The 19,496-nt window shown below is 37.7% G+C and overlaps 1 protein-coding gene across 1 annotated transcript; it reads left to right on the top strand.

The window, feature by feature from the left end:
• Positions 1-2,431: 2,431 nt before the first annotated feature.
• LOC117496747 (nuclear receptor-binding protein-like) lies at positions 2,432-18,856 on the top strand. Its single transcript, XM_034148486.1, has 17 exons — positions 2,432-2,815; positions 3,395-3,517; positions 4,417-4,518; positions 4,708-4,797; positions 5,071-5,111; positions 5,216-5,310; positions 5,874-5,957; positions 6,356-6,411; positions 6,486-6,584; positions 6,758-6,890; positions 10,640-10,730; positions 10,976-11,026; positions 12,328-12,463; positions 12,979-13,032; positions 13,660-13,723; positions 17,747-17,802; positions 18,310-18,856. The coding sequence occupies exons 1-17, from the start codon at positions 2,582-2,584 to the stop codon at positions 18,367-18,369; spliced, it is 1,569 nt and encodes a 522-aa protein (XP_034004377.1). The 5' UTR covers positions 2,432-2,581; the 3' UTR covers positions 18,370-18,856.
• Positions 18,857-19,496: the final 640 nt, after the last annotated feature.

Below are 19,496 nucleotides of genomic sequence, written 5' to 3'. Positions count from 1 at the left end.
GATGTATAATAAGGCTCTGCTGCCGTGATGTGCACTGAAAAGTGTTTCTGTCGCAATATTATCGTTGTCGAGCTAGCTAACTAGCATACATTGTCACTATCTGCTAACGTTAGCTTTAGCCTTCGTTTTGTAATAGTTTTTTTCATAGGCTATAAACGGAGGTGGTATAAGTATAGATATTGTACTTGAGTAAAAGTAGAAGTACTCAGATCTTGTACTTGAGTAAAAGTAGAAGCACTCAGATCTTGTACTTGATTAAAAGTAGAAGTACTCAGATATTGTACTTGAGTAGTGGGGGGGGGGGAGGGGTGCAGAGCTTCGTGAACGCGGAGCGTGTGAACGTTGTGATCAGCTGTTTTAGAGACCAGGGTTGCGTTCGAATACTCCAAAAAAACAGCTCCTAAGTTCTAACCCTATCGTCTATTCCTTGACCTCTGAGTGAAACGTCACGGGGTTAAGGGATAGTGGATAGGAGAATTCAAAAGGATTTAGGAGAAGAGACTGCGGTACTTTAGAGAATCCGACTGCACTTTCCCTATCCGACGTGTTTATGATGCGCCAGCGGAGGTCATAAATGTGCGCCTGCTGCTGCTGTGGGGAAACTATGGAAACTACAGTTTTCTATACAGCGGACTACAACATGGATGTTTAATAAGAACGAGGGACTACTGTAAACTCATCTAGAGACTCTGCACCGTGCTCTGATGCTGTTGCTTTATGCTTTATGAACGTGGACAACAGAGAAACATATTCTTCATGACCAAAGTTGGAATTGAAATAAAAAAGGAAAGTGAAACTTATGCTCGTCACCCTCTCCCTCCGGTCCACATTAATACAAATGATCCCAATACGTATGATTGTATGAAAAGATCTTAAAATCAATACAAATGTATTTATTATAAACGTTAGTCCTTAACATCTATCACTGTGTATATCACCATTCAAACATCTTTTAAAAGTTGAACAAACCCCACACAGCTCAGTAAAGACTGTGAAATGTTGACTTTATTTGATCATTTCAGTAAAAACTAACGTTCATATTTCTCTTTTTGATTATAATACTGATGAACGTTCAAAACAAAGCACTTTGGCAACTTACCACATACGTTTTAAAATGCTTAATAAGCACCGTAACTTTCATGATATCATTTCTCGTTCATAATCGGTTGTTTCCGTGAACGGCCGACTGTTGTGTGACGGCAAATGCTGCGGCCGCAAGGCATTGTGGGGCAGCATTTTCTCCTCTCCTTTCGGTTAGGGAGGTCCAGTGGTTCCTAGGCTAAAGGAGGTTATAAAGGAAGTTTGAAACCTCCTTTCCTTTTAATTTAGAGAATTCGAACGCCACTTATCATGGCTGCCACTGAGGGACTTCCGGGTCATTTCACTCCGTTAGGAAGGTTCCTAAGCTAAATGGACTATTCGAATGCAACCCGACTCTGCTTTGTGACACAAGTTACGGTAAGCATTTCAGATTGTTGCCGCGCATGCGTACCTGCGTACCAGTTATGTGCACCCCTGGCTGACATGGATGACAGTTAAGACACACACAGACACACTATAGCTCAGTTATATTTTTAATCAAAAAACTATTGAACACTGAAGTAACTATGATTGAATTGACTACAAATATGGCAATGGTGGTAAAGACTACAACAGCCATAATCCATTCTTTGTTTCAGGGACCTCTGCACCTGACCCTTTGATGTGTGATATTTTCATAACATGTCTGCATAGCAAGCAGTTGACATTCAAATGTTAAAATTCTATATTTCGATTGGAGGGAAATTACAAAAATATTTTAAAGAAGGAGAGCTGTGGTTGGTCGCTCATTTTTTAAAATTCGATATATAGTTTGGTTAAACCAGAGACTGTCCTCTCGTTCATCTTATCTTGTCTGGGGTGAGTGATCATTCCTCTTGTGAATTCATTGTGAAGCTGGTTAAAGCAGAATGTCTAAAATAAGGAGCTTATTTTTGTCATTTATGAACAAAGGAAAGCTGGTTAAATGATTCCATAGCTTAAATAAAGTAATTCTTTGAGTCATTCAACTATGAACAATTAAATATATTTCAAGGTATACTATATTCAACGTTGGAAGAAGTAATCAGATCCTCTACTTTAGTACAAGTACTTAAGGTACGATGAGATAATAATGTATTGTCAGATCAAGTCTGACCTTTGTCTTGCATCACAGCTGCTCCATTTGCATCAACATCAAACGAGGACAAATATTAAGACACAATACAAGGAAAACAAACATTTAACATCACATCACAATCTCTGAAGAGAAAACATGCTCGAGACCCTCTAACGTACATTTGACCTGGGATTTTACTCTGTATTAAACGTACTTCTTCCACCTCTAAAAAATAGTATTATAACGTGTAGCCCAATGATTTCAAATCTAAGCATGTCATTTGTTTACAGCCCTCCCTCCTTGAGCTTTACCTCGTTTAAGCCAGGACAGAGAAGAACATGGATGTGTGACGAGCTCAAACAGAGAGGAGAAAGCAAGGACGAGGCTTCCTATCATTCGCTGGGAGCTTAGGGAAGGAAAGGCTGCCAGCATTCAAGTTGTGTCATGATGTCGGAGGCCGAGGAGATAGGAGCTCCAGGCACAGAGGGAAACAAGCCAAATGTCACGACAGGACACATGCCTAGTAGTATTCAACAGGTAGAAGCATCTGTTGCTTCGCCCGTGGCCCCCATACAGCCCCACACCACCACTGCAACTGAGGATGATGATGAGAGCGAAGATGAGTCGGAAATCCTGGAGGAGAGTCCGTGTGGCCGCTGGCAGAAACGCAGAGAAGAGGTAAGGGCAGTCAGGAAGCTTCACTCTGATGGTTGAAGTGGAAATGATGGACAAAGTTTGAACTGTCCGACACAGTCATTGATTCAAAAGATGACACATCACGTTTTAAGGGAATTACCAAAGTCCTGAAGCTTAGTTGATTAGATCAATGGATGCTGGAATATTTTTAAATGAAGATCATATCACTTTTTCAACATAAAAAGAACAACCTGCTCCAACATCATTTTCAAATTGCTATATTTTTAAATATATATATTAATTTCGCACTATAGTCAAATATCTATACATATTCAACATTATCTATTTAATAATATATTGATGTTTTCTCCTCACAAATTGGTCTTTAGTGAAGAATATTGTTACGGAGATTTCCAAAACTCAATTATACCTGGTGGGAGTTATTTTCAAGCTTTGTGTTTAGTTATAATATTCCGTGTGTTTGGTACAAGCCTCTCATCATCATGTCAGCTCAAACCGGAAAAGTATAGCAGACACTGTTTGCCATTCAACCGTTTCATTGTCTTTTGTTTCAGTATTAAAATATATTGTCCCCTAAGCTATTCTTCACTTTTCCTGTAGGTGAACCAGCGTAATGTCCCAGGGATCGATGCTGCGTACCTGGCCATGGACACAGAGGAAGGCGTAGAGGTAGTGTGGAACGAAGTCATGATCTCAGAGAGGAAGAACTTCAAGCTGCTGGAGGTGAGGCCCACTGGTCCAGTAACGGAAGAAAAAGGGTACAAGTATTGCTACGGTGTGGTGGAAAAGTGAAAAATCATTAATGATTACAGATGTTTTAGCCTTAGTACTTCATTCACATATACAGGATCAAAAAAATGAATAAAGAATAACGAGGTAAAACGTATTCACTACAGTGTATACAAACACGTTCTTGTTGTTATAATGACGCAGTGTGGTCTGTAATGTGGAGAAACCAGTGTTAAGCAATTTCAGTCAAATGTAATAGCTACACTGCCTTATAGAACCACCATGTCATTTTAATGCACTATAACATTGACATAATATTTTAAGTATCATACATTTGGACAGTCCTTCATATACTGTTGCATTAAATGGGCTCATCTACATTTTTCAGAAAAGTAACGAGTGGTAGGAATGTCTTTGACTTATCAAAGGAAGACATTCCTACCTTTTGTAAAAAGTATTTAAAAAATGCCTCTTGTCCTGCTGTTATAAGAAGGTACACACTGTCCAGGTTAACGTAACCATGTGCAGGTTAATAGTGTCACATCATGTCTGGCTCTGTGTTGTATCGGGTTGCAGAAGCATGAGCTAGGAAGTATTTAGCATTTTTCTTAAAATATTTGTTGTATTGACTAATCGATTCACGTATGTTTTATTTGTATTATCACTGCTATTGTGAGTTCACTGTTGTCACCCCTTGGCTTGCTAGGAAAACTACCAGAAGGTCAAAACTGTGGAAATGTGTACTTTGTTTACATAAATAGTTCTGCCAGATATACTACCATCTATCCATTGGTCAGGCAAACGTCAAGTCAAAGCAGAGTGTGTGTTTTTTTTTCATAGCAATATGACATATTATTATACTTTACTATATTTTGTTTTTCCTATGTTTTCAGGAGAAAGTGAAAGCAGTATTTGATAACCTGATCAATTTGGAACATGCTAATATCGTCAAGTTTCACAAGTACTGGGCCGACAACAAGGAGAACCGGGCCAGGGTGAGTCTCACTCTCAGACCTGACAAACCAACAATTGTCAACATATGAATGTTATTGAATCATCCTTCTGTCTTCATTTGTAAAATCTTCAATTTTAAAGATTCAAAAAAGTATTTGAGCATCTTTTTTATTTAAATTTGAATGACATCTTCCGAAGCATTTCCCCCTCATTTCTTTCCTCTCTTTCAGGTGATTTTCATTACTGAATATATGTCATCAGGAAGCTTGAAGCAGTTTCTAAAAAAGACAAAGAAGAATCATAAAGCCATGAATGAAAAGGTAAGAATTGGCTGTATGTAATGTTTCCCTAATAGAATAATGGTGCATGAAAGTCAGCATATTATGTGAAAAGTGACAGACCCTGTATCAGTAATATTGATAAGGTCATCTTTCCAAAGCTAGGACCAATCTGCCAGATGGCAAGAGAGAGAAAGCATTTTAAAATACATTGTGTACCAGTTTAAGCAAAGTCAAATGACATGATGTAAGTCATTGTTACTCCATATTGGAAACCAACATGTAAGCGCTCTGATAAGATGTATGGTCCTACAGGCTTGGAAGAGATGGTGCACACAGATCCTGTCTGCTCTCAGGTTGGTTTCACCTTATTTTAGACATCCAGGACACATGCTAAGTATAAGAATAATGAAGTCGTATGTAGTCTGTATTTGTGAATGTTGTTTTTTCTTGACTGCAGTTACCTCCACTCATGTGACCCTCCCATCCTCCATGGCAACCTGACCTGTGACACCATCTTCATCCAACACAACGGGCTCATCAAGATCGGATCAGGTATACAGTTACGCAAGTTTCACTTAAGGGTTAGGTAGTGATGGAGTCAGATGATACTGAATTATGGATTTAAAGACTGGACATTTCAGGGAAGTTCCGTTATTACACAGTGCTAGTTTTGCGAGTCTCATCAGGCTTTGTAACTTAACAATCATTTCAAAGTATCCTGCAAGTCAATTAGCTTCAACTATCCAAACCATTTAGGTGCCGGTGCATTAGCTTTAATACGCCAAAACATCTTGGGATCCAGTATTATGTGTCAAAAGTAATGAATACAACCCTTTTCTCATGTACCAAAAACAATTATGATACTCTAAGACATTGTAGTTTTCATTGTGAGCCATTTTGTTGCAAGCCTTGTTTTACATCTCAAGTAGACACTATTTTCAATAAGGATACCTTCTTGATGTTCTTTCGAGCTTAAATAAATAGGTAGATGTCGACAAAAGGTGTGTGGAATAAACTATTATTGTGTGTACAATGACTCCATGTCCACTTATCTCTCTGTTCTCCATCCTACTTCTTTATTTCCTTCATATGCTCCCCTCCTGTCACATCTGCAGTTGCTCCAGACACCATCAACAACCACGTGAAGACGTGTCATGAGGAACAGAAGAACTTGCACTTCTATGCCCCAGAATATGGAGGTAGACATGACTGAAATTACACTTTACATTTATTTCTATTTAAACTGAAATCCACATGTTTCTGGATGATACGAATCATTTGATATCATTAAAGGATATAACTGCATTAAAGGACTCTTGAATACATCCATTGAAAGTGTTTAGCTTCAGACAAAATGGCAGCTTAAATCAACACAGCATAATAGATGGTATTGAACAATTTCTTAGTATCATGAATACAACAGATATGTCTGAATGTTGACTGAACACAATACGCTCAAAGGCTTTGTTCCAATAAAATAATCAAATATTGATTTATATCAGGAAAAAATCTAATTCTAAGACGAAAAAAACAATATATAATATAAGAAGTGAATATCCGTACATATTTCTTCTTTCTTTTCCTTCTCTCATTGTAGCTGACGATATCACCACGGCGGTGGACATCTACTCGTTTGGCATGTGTGCCTTAGAGGTGAGATGGGACCTATGATACATGATAGCCCTTTCTTAAAACAATATGCTAATGTGTGTGTCAGTGTGTTTCAGATGGCGCTCTTGGAAATCCAGGGGAATGGAGAGTCCTCTTTAGTTTCTCCGGAAGCCATCAACAATGCCATACAGTTTCTGGAGGACCCACTGCAGAGGGTGAGAGAAAGAGTGGAGTGTGTGTTTATGTTCATGAGTATCCTGAAAGATCATACCAGATTCATCTGTGTGTGTGTATGTGTTATTGGGTCTCAATGTTTATTTGAAAGTCCCATTTGTGTATACATGACTTTCGTCTAGAAGTGTGTGACCTTTTATGTTTGTTTTTGTAGGAGCTAATCCAGAAGTGCCTCGAGTCTGATCCGAGTATGAGACCTACAGCCCGAGAGCTGCTGTTTAACCAAGCTCTGTTCGAAGTACCGTTGCTAAAGCTGCTGGCTGCTCATTGCATAGTCAGCCACCACCGTGAGTGTTTAACATACACACAGAATCAACCCGGCATCACGGCAAGACGTGAACATGTGACGATCTACCACGCTGGGAGACGTGAAGATATCACGGTTTCGTCCCTTCAAACGTGACAGTTACACGGTATTGTTAACATGGCCCAACCAGTGGAGAAATACCCGGAAGTGCCTAGCAAATGGTCTACCGCGCCTATTGGTCGGTTTTTATTGTCAAAATGAGATGTTTTTAATTTATTTTTTAATCATCACACTTGATTTCGCCGATTTTCTTGTTGCCCTAGCTGGTCGACACCTCTTTGAGCAGAAACAAAGGCTACATTAATGTATTAAATCCATGTTAATCCATGTGTGTGGAGGTGAGGATGTGGAATTAACGGACGTGACGTTGTGCGATTGCGTTGCCAGGCAACCCAATTTACAAACTCTTCAACTACAACCCTAATTATATTTTAAAACATTTTAGAAGGCCTCACGAAATACTTTAATGTAAATTAAAATGTAAATGTGAAGGAATGTGTGTAATGTGGTGATTGACATTATTCACCCACGGATCTATGGGTTGGGGGTATTGTTCCGCACGGACATTTTAGTTAAACGGACTTACTGTTGATGTGAAATCCGAAAAAAAATACGTTATACACCATAACGGTGCACAGCTGATATAAAAGGACTTGTCGTTTTTAAAGATATTACTGATTTTCTTTGAATATAAGAATGTAAATACTGAGTTGAGAGAATAGTCAGGGGATTTGGGTGATGGGAGACACATCTATGGATTCAGAATTTCAATAGCTTACTGTTAAATGACGGATATACCTTTCTGTCTGTGATGTTTTACAAATCAGATATTATAAGTAAAACATGTGAAATAATATAGCAATATCCTGTACAATTATGTGAAAACATGAATAAAACTACACATCTTCAGATGTTATACATACACAAGTGTCCTACACTAATAATACAAAGTTATTATGGCTGTGTGCACCGCCTAGTGGTTAAAGCACGTTATTGAATTAGTTGTGTATGATATGTCAATGATCCTTAGAAAATCTTGAAATCTTGAAAGGGATATGCAAAATAGCCATTATATACAGTCTTTAATTAACTATTAGTAGAGAATAACGAGTAATGAATATACTTTATAGGGATCTGCAGATAAATGTTTAGTCTTCTCAAGCAGCAACTATCAAATATCTCTCCTGATTGTTGGCACTTGACAATCACCTTTCCCTGAATTTTACTCAGGTGTAACTAAAGCCTGATTTAAGGGTTGTTTATATTTCACATCATTAATCAGAATCTGCAAAGTAACTAAAATAAATGTAGTGGAGTAAAAATACCAGGTTAACCTCTGAATTGTAGTGGAGTAGAATTGCTGTTTTGTTTAGTAATGGATATTGAATATGGAATAAAGGTTTTGACAAGACCTGGTGTAACAATAATCAAAAAGGACATTAAAAGAGCTCCAGATGTCAATGATCTAAACAAAACAGCACACCTGAAATGTATTACATACTTTATTAAGGGCAGTGAATTAGTTTTTTCTGTATGTTTTTCAAATCAGTGTTATACAGTAAGTGTCATAGACAGTGTTACATTGCTATTATTATCCTTAAAATATATATAAAACAAAACCACTTATGATCTTTTTTTTTGGGTGGTTTACTAATGACAGTTAATTCTGTTTCTGCTATTGATGGTTTCATTTTTGTGAAAAATAATCAAATAATCAAATTCAATAACGTGCTTTAACCACTAGATGTGCCTTTCTATCAGCTGTGCACCGTTATGGTGTAAATACAGCCTATCTACCAATTGGATCAAATATAAAAGTCAGCCGAATTAGTATTGATACTGCAAGGAGACGTATTGTGTGAAAAGAAATGTAAGATGTTGTTTAATTGCTGATATATTTATGATCCACGTCACGTTTTCAGTTTTGGCGGCAGTGCTTCCTGTTTGTCCAGAAGTCTTCTCATCAGGGCTCTATAAATACAGAACTACGGCAGATGTGTCATATTTAATGCAGCCAAACCGTGTATTACAATGCCGTTATGTGATGACCTCCAAAGAGAAAAGCAAGCAAACTCGGAATAAAGTATTATTTTATTTTTTTTAAATGTTTTCGGATTTCACATCAACAGGAGTCCGGTTAACTAAGATGTCCGTGCTGCGGAATAATACCCCCAACCCATAGATCCGTGGGTGAATAATGTCAATCACCACATTACACACATTCCTTCACATTTACATTTTAATTTACATTAAAGTATTTCGTGAGGCCTTCTAAAATGTTTTAAAATATAATTAGGGTTGTAGTTGAAGAGTTTGTAAATTGCGTTGCCTGGCAACGCAATCGCACAACGTCACGTCCGTTAATTCCACATCCTCACCAGTCTATGATCCACACACATGGATTAACATCGATTTAATACATTAATGTAGCCTTTGTTTCTGCTCAAAGAGGTGTCGACCAGCTAGGGCAACAAGAAAATCAGCAAAATCGAGTGTGACGATTAAAAAATAAATTAAAAACATCTAATTTTGACAATAAAAACCGACCAATAGGCGCGGTAGACCATTTGCTAGGCACTTCCGGGTATTTCTCCACTGGTTGGGCCATGTTAACAATACCGTGTAACTGTCACGTTTGAAGGGACGAAACCGTGATATCTTCACGTCTCCCAGCATGGTAGATCGTCACATGTTCACGTCTTGCCGTGATACCGGGTTGCACAGAATACACAGAATAACAGATTGAGTCATTCTGATTAGCTTTTATTAGCATGCTATGGTTAATAAGAAAAAACCATCCATTGTATTTGCAATGGACAGGAGGGTTATGTGTAATGTCAAAGTAGTAGTCATAGTTTCCCTACGACAACAAGCGGGAGTTTGGAAAAAGTGACTAACTGGGGAAGAAAGTGGAACATCCTGCAGGCTTAGGAGCCAGAAATGATTCAGGGTTGGTGAAGCCAACAAAACATAATTTATAAAAAGAGTAAAAAATGTACTTGCAATAATAAAGGAATAAAGTGTCAGAGTACATAGGGCTGTGCGATTACGGCAAAAATCATAATCACGATTATTTTGGTCAATAATTGATATCACGATTATTAAAAACTGAAAACATCCATTTATTGAAAAAAACAATTGAACAGTATGTTTTTAACAGTTGATTACCCTGAACTTTAAGTATAATTCAACTGAAAAAACAATTAAAAAAAAAAACAATTACATTTTTTTTTTTTAAATAAAAATAATAATCGTTTTATTTCGATTACGTTGTTTTCGTAATAGCTGCAAGCCAAAATCGTAATCGAGATTAAAATACGATTAATTGCACAGCCCTAAGAGTACATTGTTAGTCAGAGGAATCTGTGCATCCAAGTGGACGGAGCAATTAATGATGCAGATTTAAATATAGTTTTTTTACTGGTGTTGTATATTTACCTTGCACTGGTGAATACTGTCATTACATATACAGCTTGACCTAGAACATCAATAAAACACATTATTCAAACTAAATCACAGTTGGAAACTATGCAATCCAACACGTACAAAATCACAAACACAAATGTAACTCTAAGTCTAAGTGGGTTATCCCTTCACAAGACTTGCTACCTTTCACATATCATCAGATCAAATACTACCTATGAAAGATGAAAGAAGTTTAGTTTTAAAGGGATGTGTTTTAACAACCAGCATCACATCATTCATTCTTAAATGTTTATTATTGTCCAGACATGATTCCTGAAAATGCCCTGGAGGAGATTACCAAGAACCTGGATCCTAACCTGGTCATCGCCGAGAAGAAAGAAGGCATTCAGCTCAAGTGAGTTTCCACTATCGAGTGTCAACCGCATTCATGTCGTTTTTTCATTCTGAATATCTTTGGTACAGGAACATGTCTTTTAATTGAATAGGATAAAACAAAGACAAATGTAAGTGATTATATTAACAGTCATTGTTACTACTGGGTTTTTCTATACTTATACATAGTAAATCCTGAAATTGTGAATATAACCTATATACATTTGAGGTGTAAAGACCTTTGACTGTTGTTTGTGTTTTCTGTAGGCTTTCCCATTTTCCTGCTTTGGAGCTTGATAAATTCCTGGAGGATGTGAGGTAAGAGGCACAGGCGGAGAGCAGCAACAGCGTGAACAAGCGTTACTCTCAATGTATTTAGGCTCCAAAGAAAAACCCCATCTGGCCACAGGGGGGCAGTATAGGACCATCTGACTAGTGTGCGTCTGCCACTTTATATATACAGTCTATGGTCTGCCATCATCTTTTAATGATGTCCCGCCCATCTACTTCCGACCCAAGGGACCTTATTTCTGAAAAATTATGTATTGAAGTCAATGGGGAGAGAACACGTATCTCTCGATCCCGTTTGAATTGTGCCATGAATTACACATATGATGTTTGTCAATCTTAAAAAATAATTTCCATGTAAAAAAGGTCACAGTTTGTCGTAAAACTGTTGAAATATAAGACTATGAAAAATAGGCAACTAGAAAGACTACAAATCCCAGAGTCCCGGTCCCGCATGCTGGCTCTTAGGAACCGACTAACTCCCCCTGTGTGTATGTACAGCTCTCAACATGCCCAGACTTGGAGTGATTTTCACCTCTTTTAATACTTTCCGCCTCATTCTGAAAGAAAGGAGTGAAATGTGCCAACGTGACGGCCGTCTTGGTGTGTGGTGCGAGACGGGAGATGGAGTTCATTGAGCGGTTTCACACAAAAAAAAGTGTTACTTCACAGTTTTACGACACATTTTTATTTTTTTGACTTGCAAAATTATCTTTTAAATTGACAAACATCATATGTGTAATTCGTGGCTTAATTCAAACGGGATTGAAAGATAATCTTTCTCTCTCCATTGACTTCAATACATAATTTTTCCGAAATAAGGTCCCATGGAGGTCCCCCGGAAAGGGAGGGACTTCGCCTCTCTATCTGAATCCAGCACCCTACTTAAACATTTGTCATGCACTTTTCAAACTTTTTGGGGTTTATTTAAATATAAAATACTTTTTCCTCATGATCTTTGGCCACTCTTCATTCAGTTCTGCAAGTCTCCATCTCGGCTTCATGTTTTTCCTGCTCACATATTTGTATTTGTACTAGTGTTATAATATTTATCCTTCGTTGATATGTAATCATGGCCACAGGTAGACCAAGCTTTTAAAGAATCAAGAGGAAATCCTTATTTTTTCTAATTTGTTAGTTTGGTAGAACACATTTTTCACTTTAAAAATGTTGACTATAAGGAGAGGAAAACAAAGTCCGTATATTAAAACATTTCTTAATTTCCATTATCGTTTCCGTCTCCTCTTTCTCTCTCTCTCATTCTCCCTTTCTCTGATGTTTTCTCCACCTCCACCTGCCTTTGTTTCTTCCTCCCTTTCTCTCTGGATCAGAAACGGTATTTATCCGATGACTGCGTTCGGGGTGCCCTCTCCTCATCAGCCTCAACAGGAGACGGTTAAATCTCCCGTTGTCGTCCCCTTGGTCAAATCCCCCACCCCTGAACCGACAGAATTGGAGACACGGCGGGTACGTACAGGAGATTATATTGCATATTACAAAAGTTAAAAAAACACTCGCAATGGTGACACTCCACAAGGGACAATCCTCATTTCTTGTTGAGTAACTCGGTTATATAAAAACTCAAATGCAAGGGAGATATTTTTTTCTGGTGATTCATTTCTAATTGATTTCTCTACTGCATTAATGATGAGCGGGAATACAAATGTGAAAAAGACATTCCTCTCTATCTATATCAATATCTCGGTAAATCTTTATTGTTCATCTTATAACAGAAAAAAGGGACCTTTGTAAGATTGTTCTAGCAAGACCTTTTTTTCACCAGTTTTTAAGTTAACAACACAAAAGTGAATCAATTAGATGAGACTTGGAAAATGGTTAACCAGAATTTGTGTTCACTTTCACCTCAGGGCTTCAGTAGGATCAATACATAGGAATACTATATTTCTTCTGGAGTAAACAACTGTTGTGAAATCAATTAGTTGCCAACTGCTCCTATTTAAACTCCCTAACTTCTTCTGCAGGTCATTCAGATGCAGTGTAACGTTGAATCTGTCGAGGAGGGAGCAAGGTATCATGTAAGTCTCTGCAGTAGAATTTATAAGTTAATCTTTTATTGTTTCACTAATTAAACGTTTAAAAAATGTGTTTCCCCCATTGAGTAACAACTTGATATAATTCCAGATCCTTTTTTTCTACCATACAGAAGTAAATTACAGGGTTCTTCATGGAATTCATGGAAATTCCAAATGATAATTCCAGGCCCTGGAAAAGTTATGGAAAACAATATTTTAATGGAAATGTAACTAAAGTTGCATCAAATATAATTTATATTTTATCTAATCACCAAAATAGTAATACTATAATGATAATAAATACTGTATCGTATAGTAATGAAACGTAAAATGGCATTTAACTGACGAGGTGTTTAGCTGGTGAGAGATTTTAGTTGCTTTAGCGTGTAGAAGCTAGTAAGCCTATTTGATTTGTTTTAGATAGGCACAACATGTTTCATATGCAGACCTTATTTTCTTGTTCCATGTTAAAATAAACCATTTTCAGTGGTACCGCTGAGAAAGAGTAATTTTTTTGGTCATGGAAAATTAGGTAAAGGTCATGGAAAAGTCATTGAAAATCATTGGTGAAAAAGTGTATGAACCCTGAAATGAATAATAATAATAATGTCGTCTTTCTCTCTTTTTTAGCTAACATTGCTGCTGAAACTGGATGATAAACTGAATAGACATCTAAGCTGTGACATGTTATCTCGTAAGTCCACCTATCCTATAACACACTGACTCTTAATCACTCTGTTGGTTTCAATATACAGTCACTCATTTATTTATAGCGCACCCACATCAAAATGTCCACAGTCAAGTTGTATTTCATCAGAACTACACTGTGAGGATTAATTGAGGTGCTCAATTGGGAAAGGTATGGTAGGTAAGAATGGAGAAACCAGCTCAAGTGCGCTAGAATTTGAAAGTACACAACCGGAAAAAATCTGCCCCTTCCTTCAGACTTCCTTCCAGAGCCCCTCCTCCAACACACACGAACACGCACGTGACCAATGAGGGCACGAGATAAGTTTGTGCCCAGATGGAAGGCTGACAGGCAGGTAGGCCATCCAGTTATTTTAGCCGGGCCGGCTCAGATGATTGGTCGTGCTTTTTACAGTACTACGGCTTCCACAGATGATATTTTTTAAATGTATTTATTGTCAAAGCATTTAATTTATTCATTGCTATCGGGATGTTAAGAGCATTCCATGGAATATAACACAAAGTGTTTCTGAAGTGAATTACCTACCCCACCTTTAAGGGAAGAATATTTTTAATCAACAAGCTTTTGAAACGACCTTTGACATTTCCAACCAGTTAATATTACAATGGCTCCTGCAATTAGACGATCATTTGATATTGTTGGAAGGCGTGTCGTGCATGAGGGAGATTAGGGCTAGCAAAGAGGATTAGAGGGGTGGGGGTGGGTGGGTGTGTGTATAAAAGCCCTTCTGAATGTGTGTAAAATAGCAATACAAGAATGGCTACATTATTTTCCTTATGGAGTTGACTACACACACATCAACAAGAATCCTTCCCTCTGAAGTATTCTTGTTGATGTGCGTGTATTTTTTGGACAAACGCCTTCAAAGTAGGAAGGTTTTTATAAAGTGTGGTCATTGTTTTTAATCTGAACAGTTTATGTTTACAGCTTGGGTTTGGAGTTAATGATATAATTATATTTGACTCTAGGGGATGATAAATGATGGAGTTATGTCCGTATGAATGACTTCAAGTCTACTTCACTCTCAGATTTGACCACACACAGTTTTAATACACACTTCCTCTCAATATGTGTGCACTGAGGCATGTTGGAAAGTGAGAGTGAGATTCCAGAGAGAGCCTGAAACGCGGATGGCGTCACAATATGCACGACTATTTTAGGCAGGGAGACTAACTGTCGCTTATGTGTCATGAAAACCTTGCACCTCTATTTTGGACAAATGTCTTATTTATTATAATTACATTCTGGAATGTTTTTTTTCATGAACCTACCATTGTTGACCAAATATTGATTGCACAATGTAATGACTACAGAAAAATGACACCATCAGAGTTGGGGTTGGTTCCTAAAACGTCTCACTTCCACTCTGTAACTCTGCATGCCACCTGGTATGATCTCTAGGGAACAGAAAGGCTCGCTTTACGGCTCAAAGGATTGCGCCTTTTTTTTCTTCCCTGTAGCTATCAGCAGCTTTTCCCAGCTACAAAAGAGTGTTAATGTAAGGTCTTTACAATGACTATCCCTCCTTATGTAAACTGTGGATGGTGAAACAACCAGAATAAGTTTGGAAAACAAAACCCCTTATGTGGTCTGTTGGTGGCAGTTGATACGCTCTGAAGAAAATGGTTTCCTGGTTGTACTTTGGACAGTGCGGGGTTGATAAGTTGTTTCTTAAAACTTTAACTATAACTTTCCTTGGCAACACATTTTGAAGGTTTTACCGAGTTATCTAAATTAATTAATTTGAAATTCAGGCTTTCCTAAATTGTTTAACTGTCATAAAGCTGACTAGAAACCCAGAAAAACACACAACTGTTGCAATGGTCAAACTAATGTTGGCAGTATGATCCAGTGTGCACACACACACACTCAGGTATGGCAGGCATGTATAATGTTGCAGGCGTGCGGGGAATGCCTGGCCTGTGAGGGCTGCAGCTGACAGCTGTCACCTCCTCTGTCAAGATTAGCCCATCTCTTCCCAGGCTTTCATCTCCCTGTCTCTCACTCACACATATTCACTCAAATGTATCTCCTCAACTTTCTCACTCACACTCTTTCTCACTTCATGTGTATTTTTTTGCACGCTCACACATTAATACCACTGGCACACAGTGGTATTGGTCTATTATGTGTTACTTCTATTATAGGCACACCCTGTTGTCTTAGTAAACAGTCTGTCCTGCTGATATCGGGTTATTCTAAAGCATTACTTATCGACACGTCAAAGTCCAAAGTAACACTCTGCAGGGTCACTAGCTAACTGAGCCACTTAGATTTCACCCGATAGGCCTTTTGCTTCACTCTCATACACTTGAATTGAACCATATTTACAACTGAAGCTTTATTTCCTCAAAACCAAACAGTAACGATGATTTTAAAGCAGACTACAAAATGGCAAAAAGCAAGGAATCCTCTCACTCGGCTATAATAGCAATATACATAGCCCTTTATCATTTATATGTGGGTGGGTGTTTTCTTTTCTTAGTGTTGGGTGGTCTATCTTCTCCACTTGTTTGTCTTGTCCCTGCCACATTCCTGATAAAGTTGTAAATTGACAGCGAGGTTATTAAAAATCAGTAGACCATGACAACTCCTCTGATCACTGGGCACAGGAAAGGGAGGTAACTAAAATACAATTAAAATACCCCAAACAGGTCAGGGAATGAATAGAAGGTCATACAAGTTAAGTTTCAGAAGAAAGTAAACGTCACATTTTAATGTCAGGAATATCAGCTCAGGTTTTTTCTGAATGTATTTTCCCAATGTTTTAGAAAACAGCATATGCTTTCATATTTTGTGCATTTATTTAAACATAGTTTACGTCAACATGAATGATAGTTTAACAAAGGGTAGTTAGTTCATATGGACGCTGAGGCGAACAACACTATCAGTGCATAATGTATTTAAAATTCCTGTCATAATACACATTTGATGAGCTACAGTTAAATGGGATTAATACGGCGCTTATTTGGAAACTTCTGACATGTTTGAAGATATTATACCTTTAATATCTATGAGCTATATAAACTCCAAAATGTAGGAAAGGAGAAGGAGTGTATGCCAGTCCATGCAGTTAAGTCTTTATTAGCAAAGCTTAAGAGAAATATTAAAACATGTTTTAACAGATCTTACACTAATGAAGACGATGCTGGTTGAAACATGTCGGCTCTTTCATTTTCCTGCCAAATGAGTCCCATTCTAGACTCTCCTTTTATCTTTATTGGATATCCCTTAAGTTCTGCTTTGCCAGATATACACAGAAACATGTAAATGGTACCATCAAACAACACCGTGGCTTCAGAAAGAGCTGCGGCAGAGGCTGCTGTTTGATGGTGTTTAATGTTGTAGGGTGGGATGTGGATTTCAAAGCAGTATCTTGACCATATCTTCTGAATGTGGTATTTACCCTTAGTCTGCCTTTTTGAGTAGGAGTGTGTAGGGCTGTGCGATTATGGCACAAATCATAATCACGATTATTTGGGTCAATAATTGATATCACGATTATTAAATACGATTATTCATTGACTTTGAAATTTTTTAAAACAAATAATAATTTGAACAGTATCTTTTTAACTGTTGATTTCCCTGAACGTATAATTCAACTGAAAAACCAATACAAAAATAAATGATACATTTAAATAAATAATAAATACCAATAAAGAAGATCAACAAATATTTTGGAGCGCACTTCCACAAGCTACTAAACATATATAAATATGATAAATACAAATAAATGAGACCAAAATTAATTAGATCAAATATGTTGTAGTACACTGTCACAACCAAGCAAAGCTAAATAATAGTTTTTTTCGATTATGTTGTTTTCGTAATTGTGGCAGGCCAAAATCGTAATTGCGATTAAAATACGATTAATTGCACAGCCCTAGGAGTGTGTGTTATTATATTCATAATTCAAAGAGATACATTGTGTGACAGGTAGAGATGAGGATGAAAAAGGGATGTTACATGCCCATGGACTACTGTTAACTGTGCTGCTGTGTGTTTCAGATGAAAATGTTCAGGAGATGGCTGAAGAGTTGGTGCAGCTGGGCTTAATCAGTGAGGTGGGTCTTTTGTGCGAGAGAGATTTGCAATCAATGTGTGTGAGTCTCTGTGTGTTTGCTGTTGAAGAGCTGCAGGCAAGCGTGTGTGGGTGAGCGTGCTATTTCTGTATCAAACTGTGTGAAAATTCTGCAGATTTTATAAGGCGATGTGACCCGTGACTCCTACGTGCGGTGCCCTCTAACACAAACACCTTCTCCTCTAAGAGCTTAATGTACATTTACTGCTACATACGTACTCCTGTGCACTCTCACCTACCCACGTATATGTTATATAGTCACTTCATCACTCTGTCTGAGAGAGGATATGTAGGTTTTTTGTCTTAATGACTCACTCCTCTTAACGGTTTTCTCAGATATTTTTATTTTATGCCTCATTTGTTCGACCAACTTGCATATTTTTAACTGTCTTTGCTGTTATGATTACCATATCTCTATTTTCTAACATATTGGTGTATGTATTATTTGTAATATCCTGGAGTGTTGAACATGTTTGTGTTCTCTTTACAGGTGGACCAAAACAAAATAGCCTCCCTACTAGAAGAATCATTCAGCCAAGCTCTTCAATAGCAACCATTTCCTCCACGAAATACCTGTCCCCTCATTAGTACACTCTCTTAACCCTGTTACATCTTCTGTTTGGTTACTCAACATGGTGATTATATTTAGTGGGGTTTTTGTATTTTGTTCTTCTAAGCCTTAGGTGAAAATGTGACCAAAAGGGTGGGTTCTCTTCCTCTGCATCAGGGAATCAAACCTCCCCAAAGCACAGAAAACCTTTAACATACTGGCAAGCTAATTTCAGAGTCCAGTTTACTCCAAAGAAGCTCCCTGGACTGATATCACATTTTAGCTGTAAAAGTTAAGAACCATTTAAATCCATATGAGAGGATTTATTCTGAATGTGTTAGCTTTTACATTGGCTGTTAAATGTTAACCTCATTAATGCTGCAAAAGACACTTCATCACACCAGTACTGACTAGATTACTTCAAGTTAAAACCACTTTCTCCAAGCCGCAGATGTATTTTATTGTGAGGTGTTTACATAACGAATTGCCTGTGTTAGGATGAGACGGGCTAAAACGCCATCAAGTCTAATTCAAATATTCACTAGAGTCACTCCACCTTTCACTACTGTTGTACTTATAAACTTTAATGATCTCAAACCTATAGCACCCCTAACAAGCCAAGCCGTTCTTCCCCCTCATTTCATGTGAATCCCCCTCTCATTTTGTTTTGCCTTATGATTTTTGAACATTCCCGGCTCTTTGATTTTTGTGTTGTGTTTTTTTTACCAACATGTCACCTATCAGGTTAAATATATATAAGAGTTTGAAAACTGGATGTGCAGAGATGCAACTTTTTCAGATAACTTGATAATTGACCTATACCCATGATACATATTTGAAAAGCCTTTGATACAGAACATATTGTATGTGCACAGCTGGATATTACATTTTGGGTGGGCATCATGATGCCAGGTCTCTGGATGATGGTTACTTTGAGCTACTGTGAACTCAGTGTTACTGAATTTTCCGTTTGTGTGTTTGTTTTTATATTTTTGCTCTACTGTTTGCCATTTTACCATTTGTTGCTTGTTCACACATGCTCCTCTGCCTGTAACATTCATTCATGTGAGACTTGTGTACTGAACTCGGCTGCCATATGCTGTAAAAAAGAGGACCTAGCCTTTTCC

Source organism: Trematomus bernacchii, unplaced genomic scaffold, assembly GCF_902827165.1.
Source record: "Trematomus bernacchii unplaced genomic scaffold, fTreBer1.1, whole genome shotgun sequence".
Taxonomy (NCBI): Eukaryota; Metazoa; Chordata; class Actinopteri; order Perciformes; family Nototheniidae; genus Trematomus; species Trematomus bernacchii.
Note: the sequence above shows the minus strand (reverse complement) of the source record. Positions and strands in the feature narration are given on the sequence as shown.

Excerpts from the sequence above, each read along its gene's own strand:
- LOC117496747 (XM_034148486.1), top strand. The coding sequence starts at position 2,582 with ATGATGTCGGAGGCCGAGGAGATAGGAGCTCCAGGCACAGAGGGAAAC. Across the intron at positions 3,518-4,416 it reads AGAACTTCAAGCTGCTGGAG|GAGAAAGTGAAAGCAGTATT; the intron begins GTGAGGCCCACT and ends CTATGTTTTCAG. Across the intron at positions 4,798-5,070 it reads ATAAAGCCATGAATGAAAAG|GCTTGGAAGAGATGGTGCAC; the intron begins GTAAGAATTGGC and ends ATGGTCCTACAG.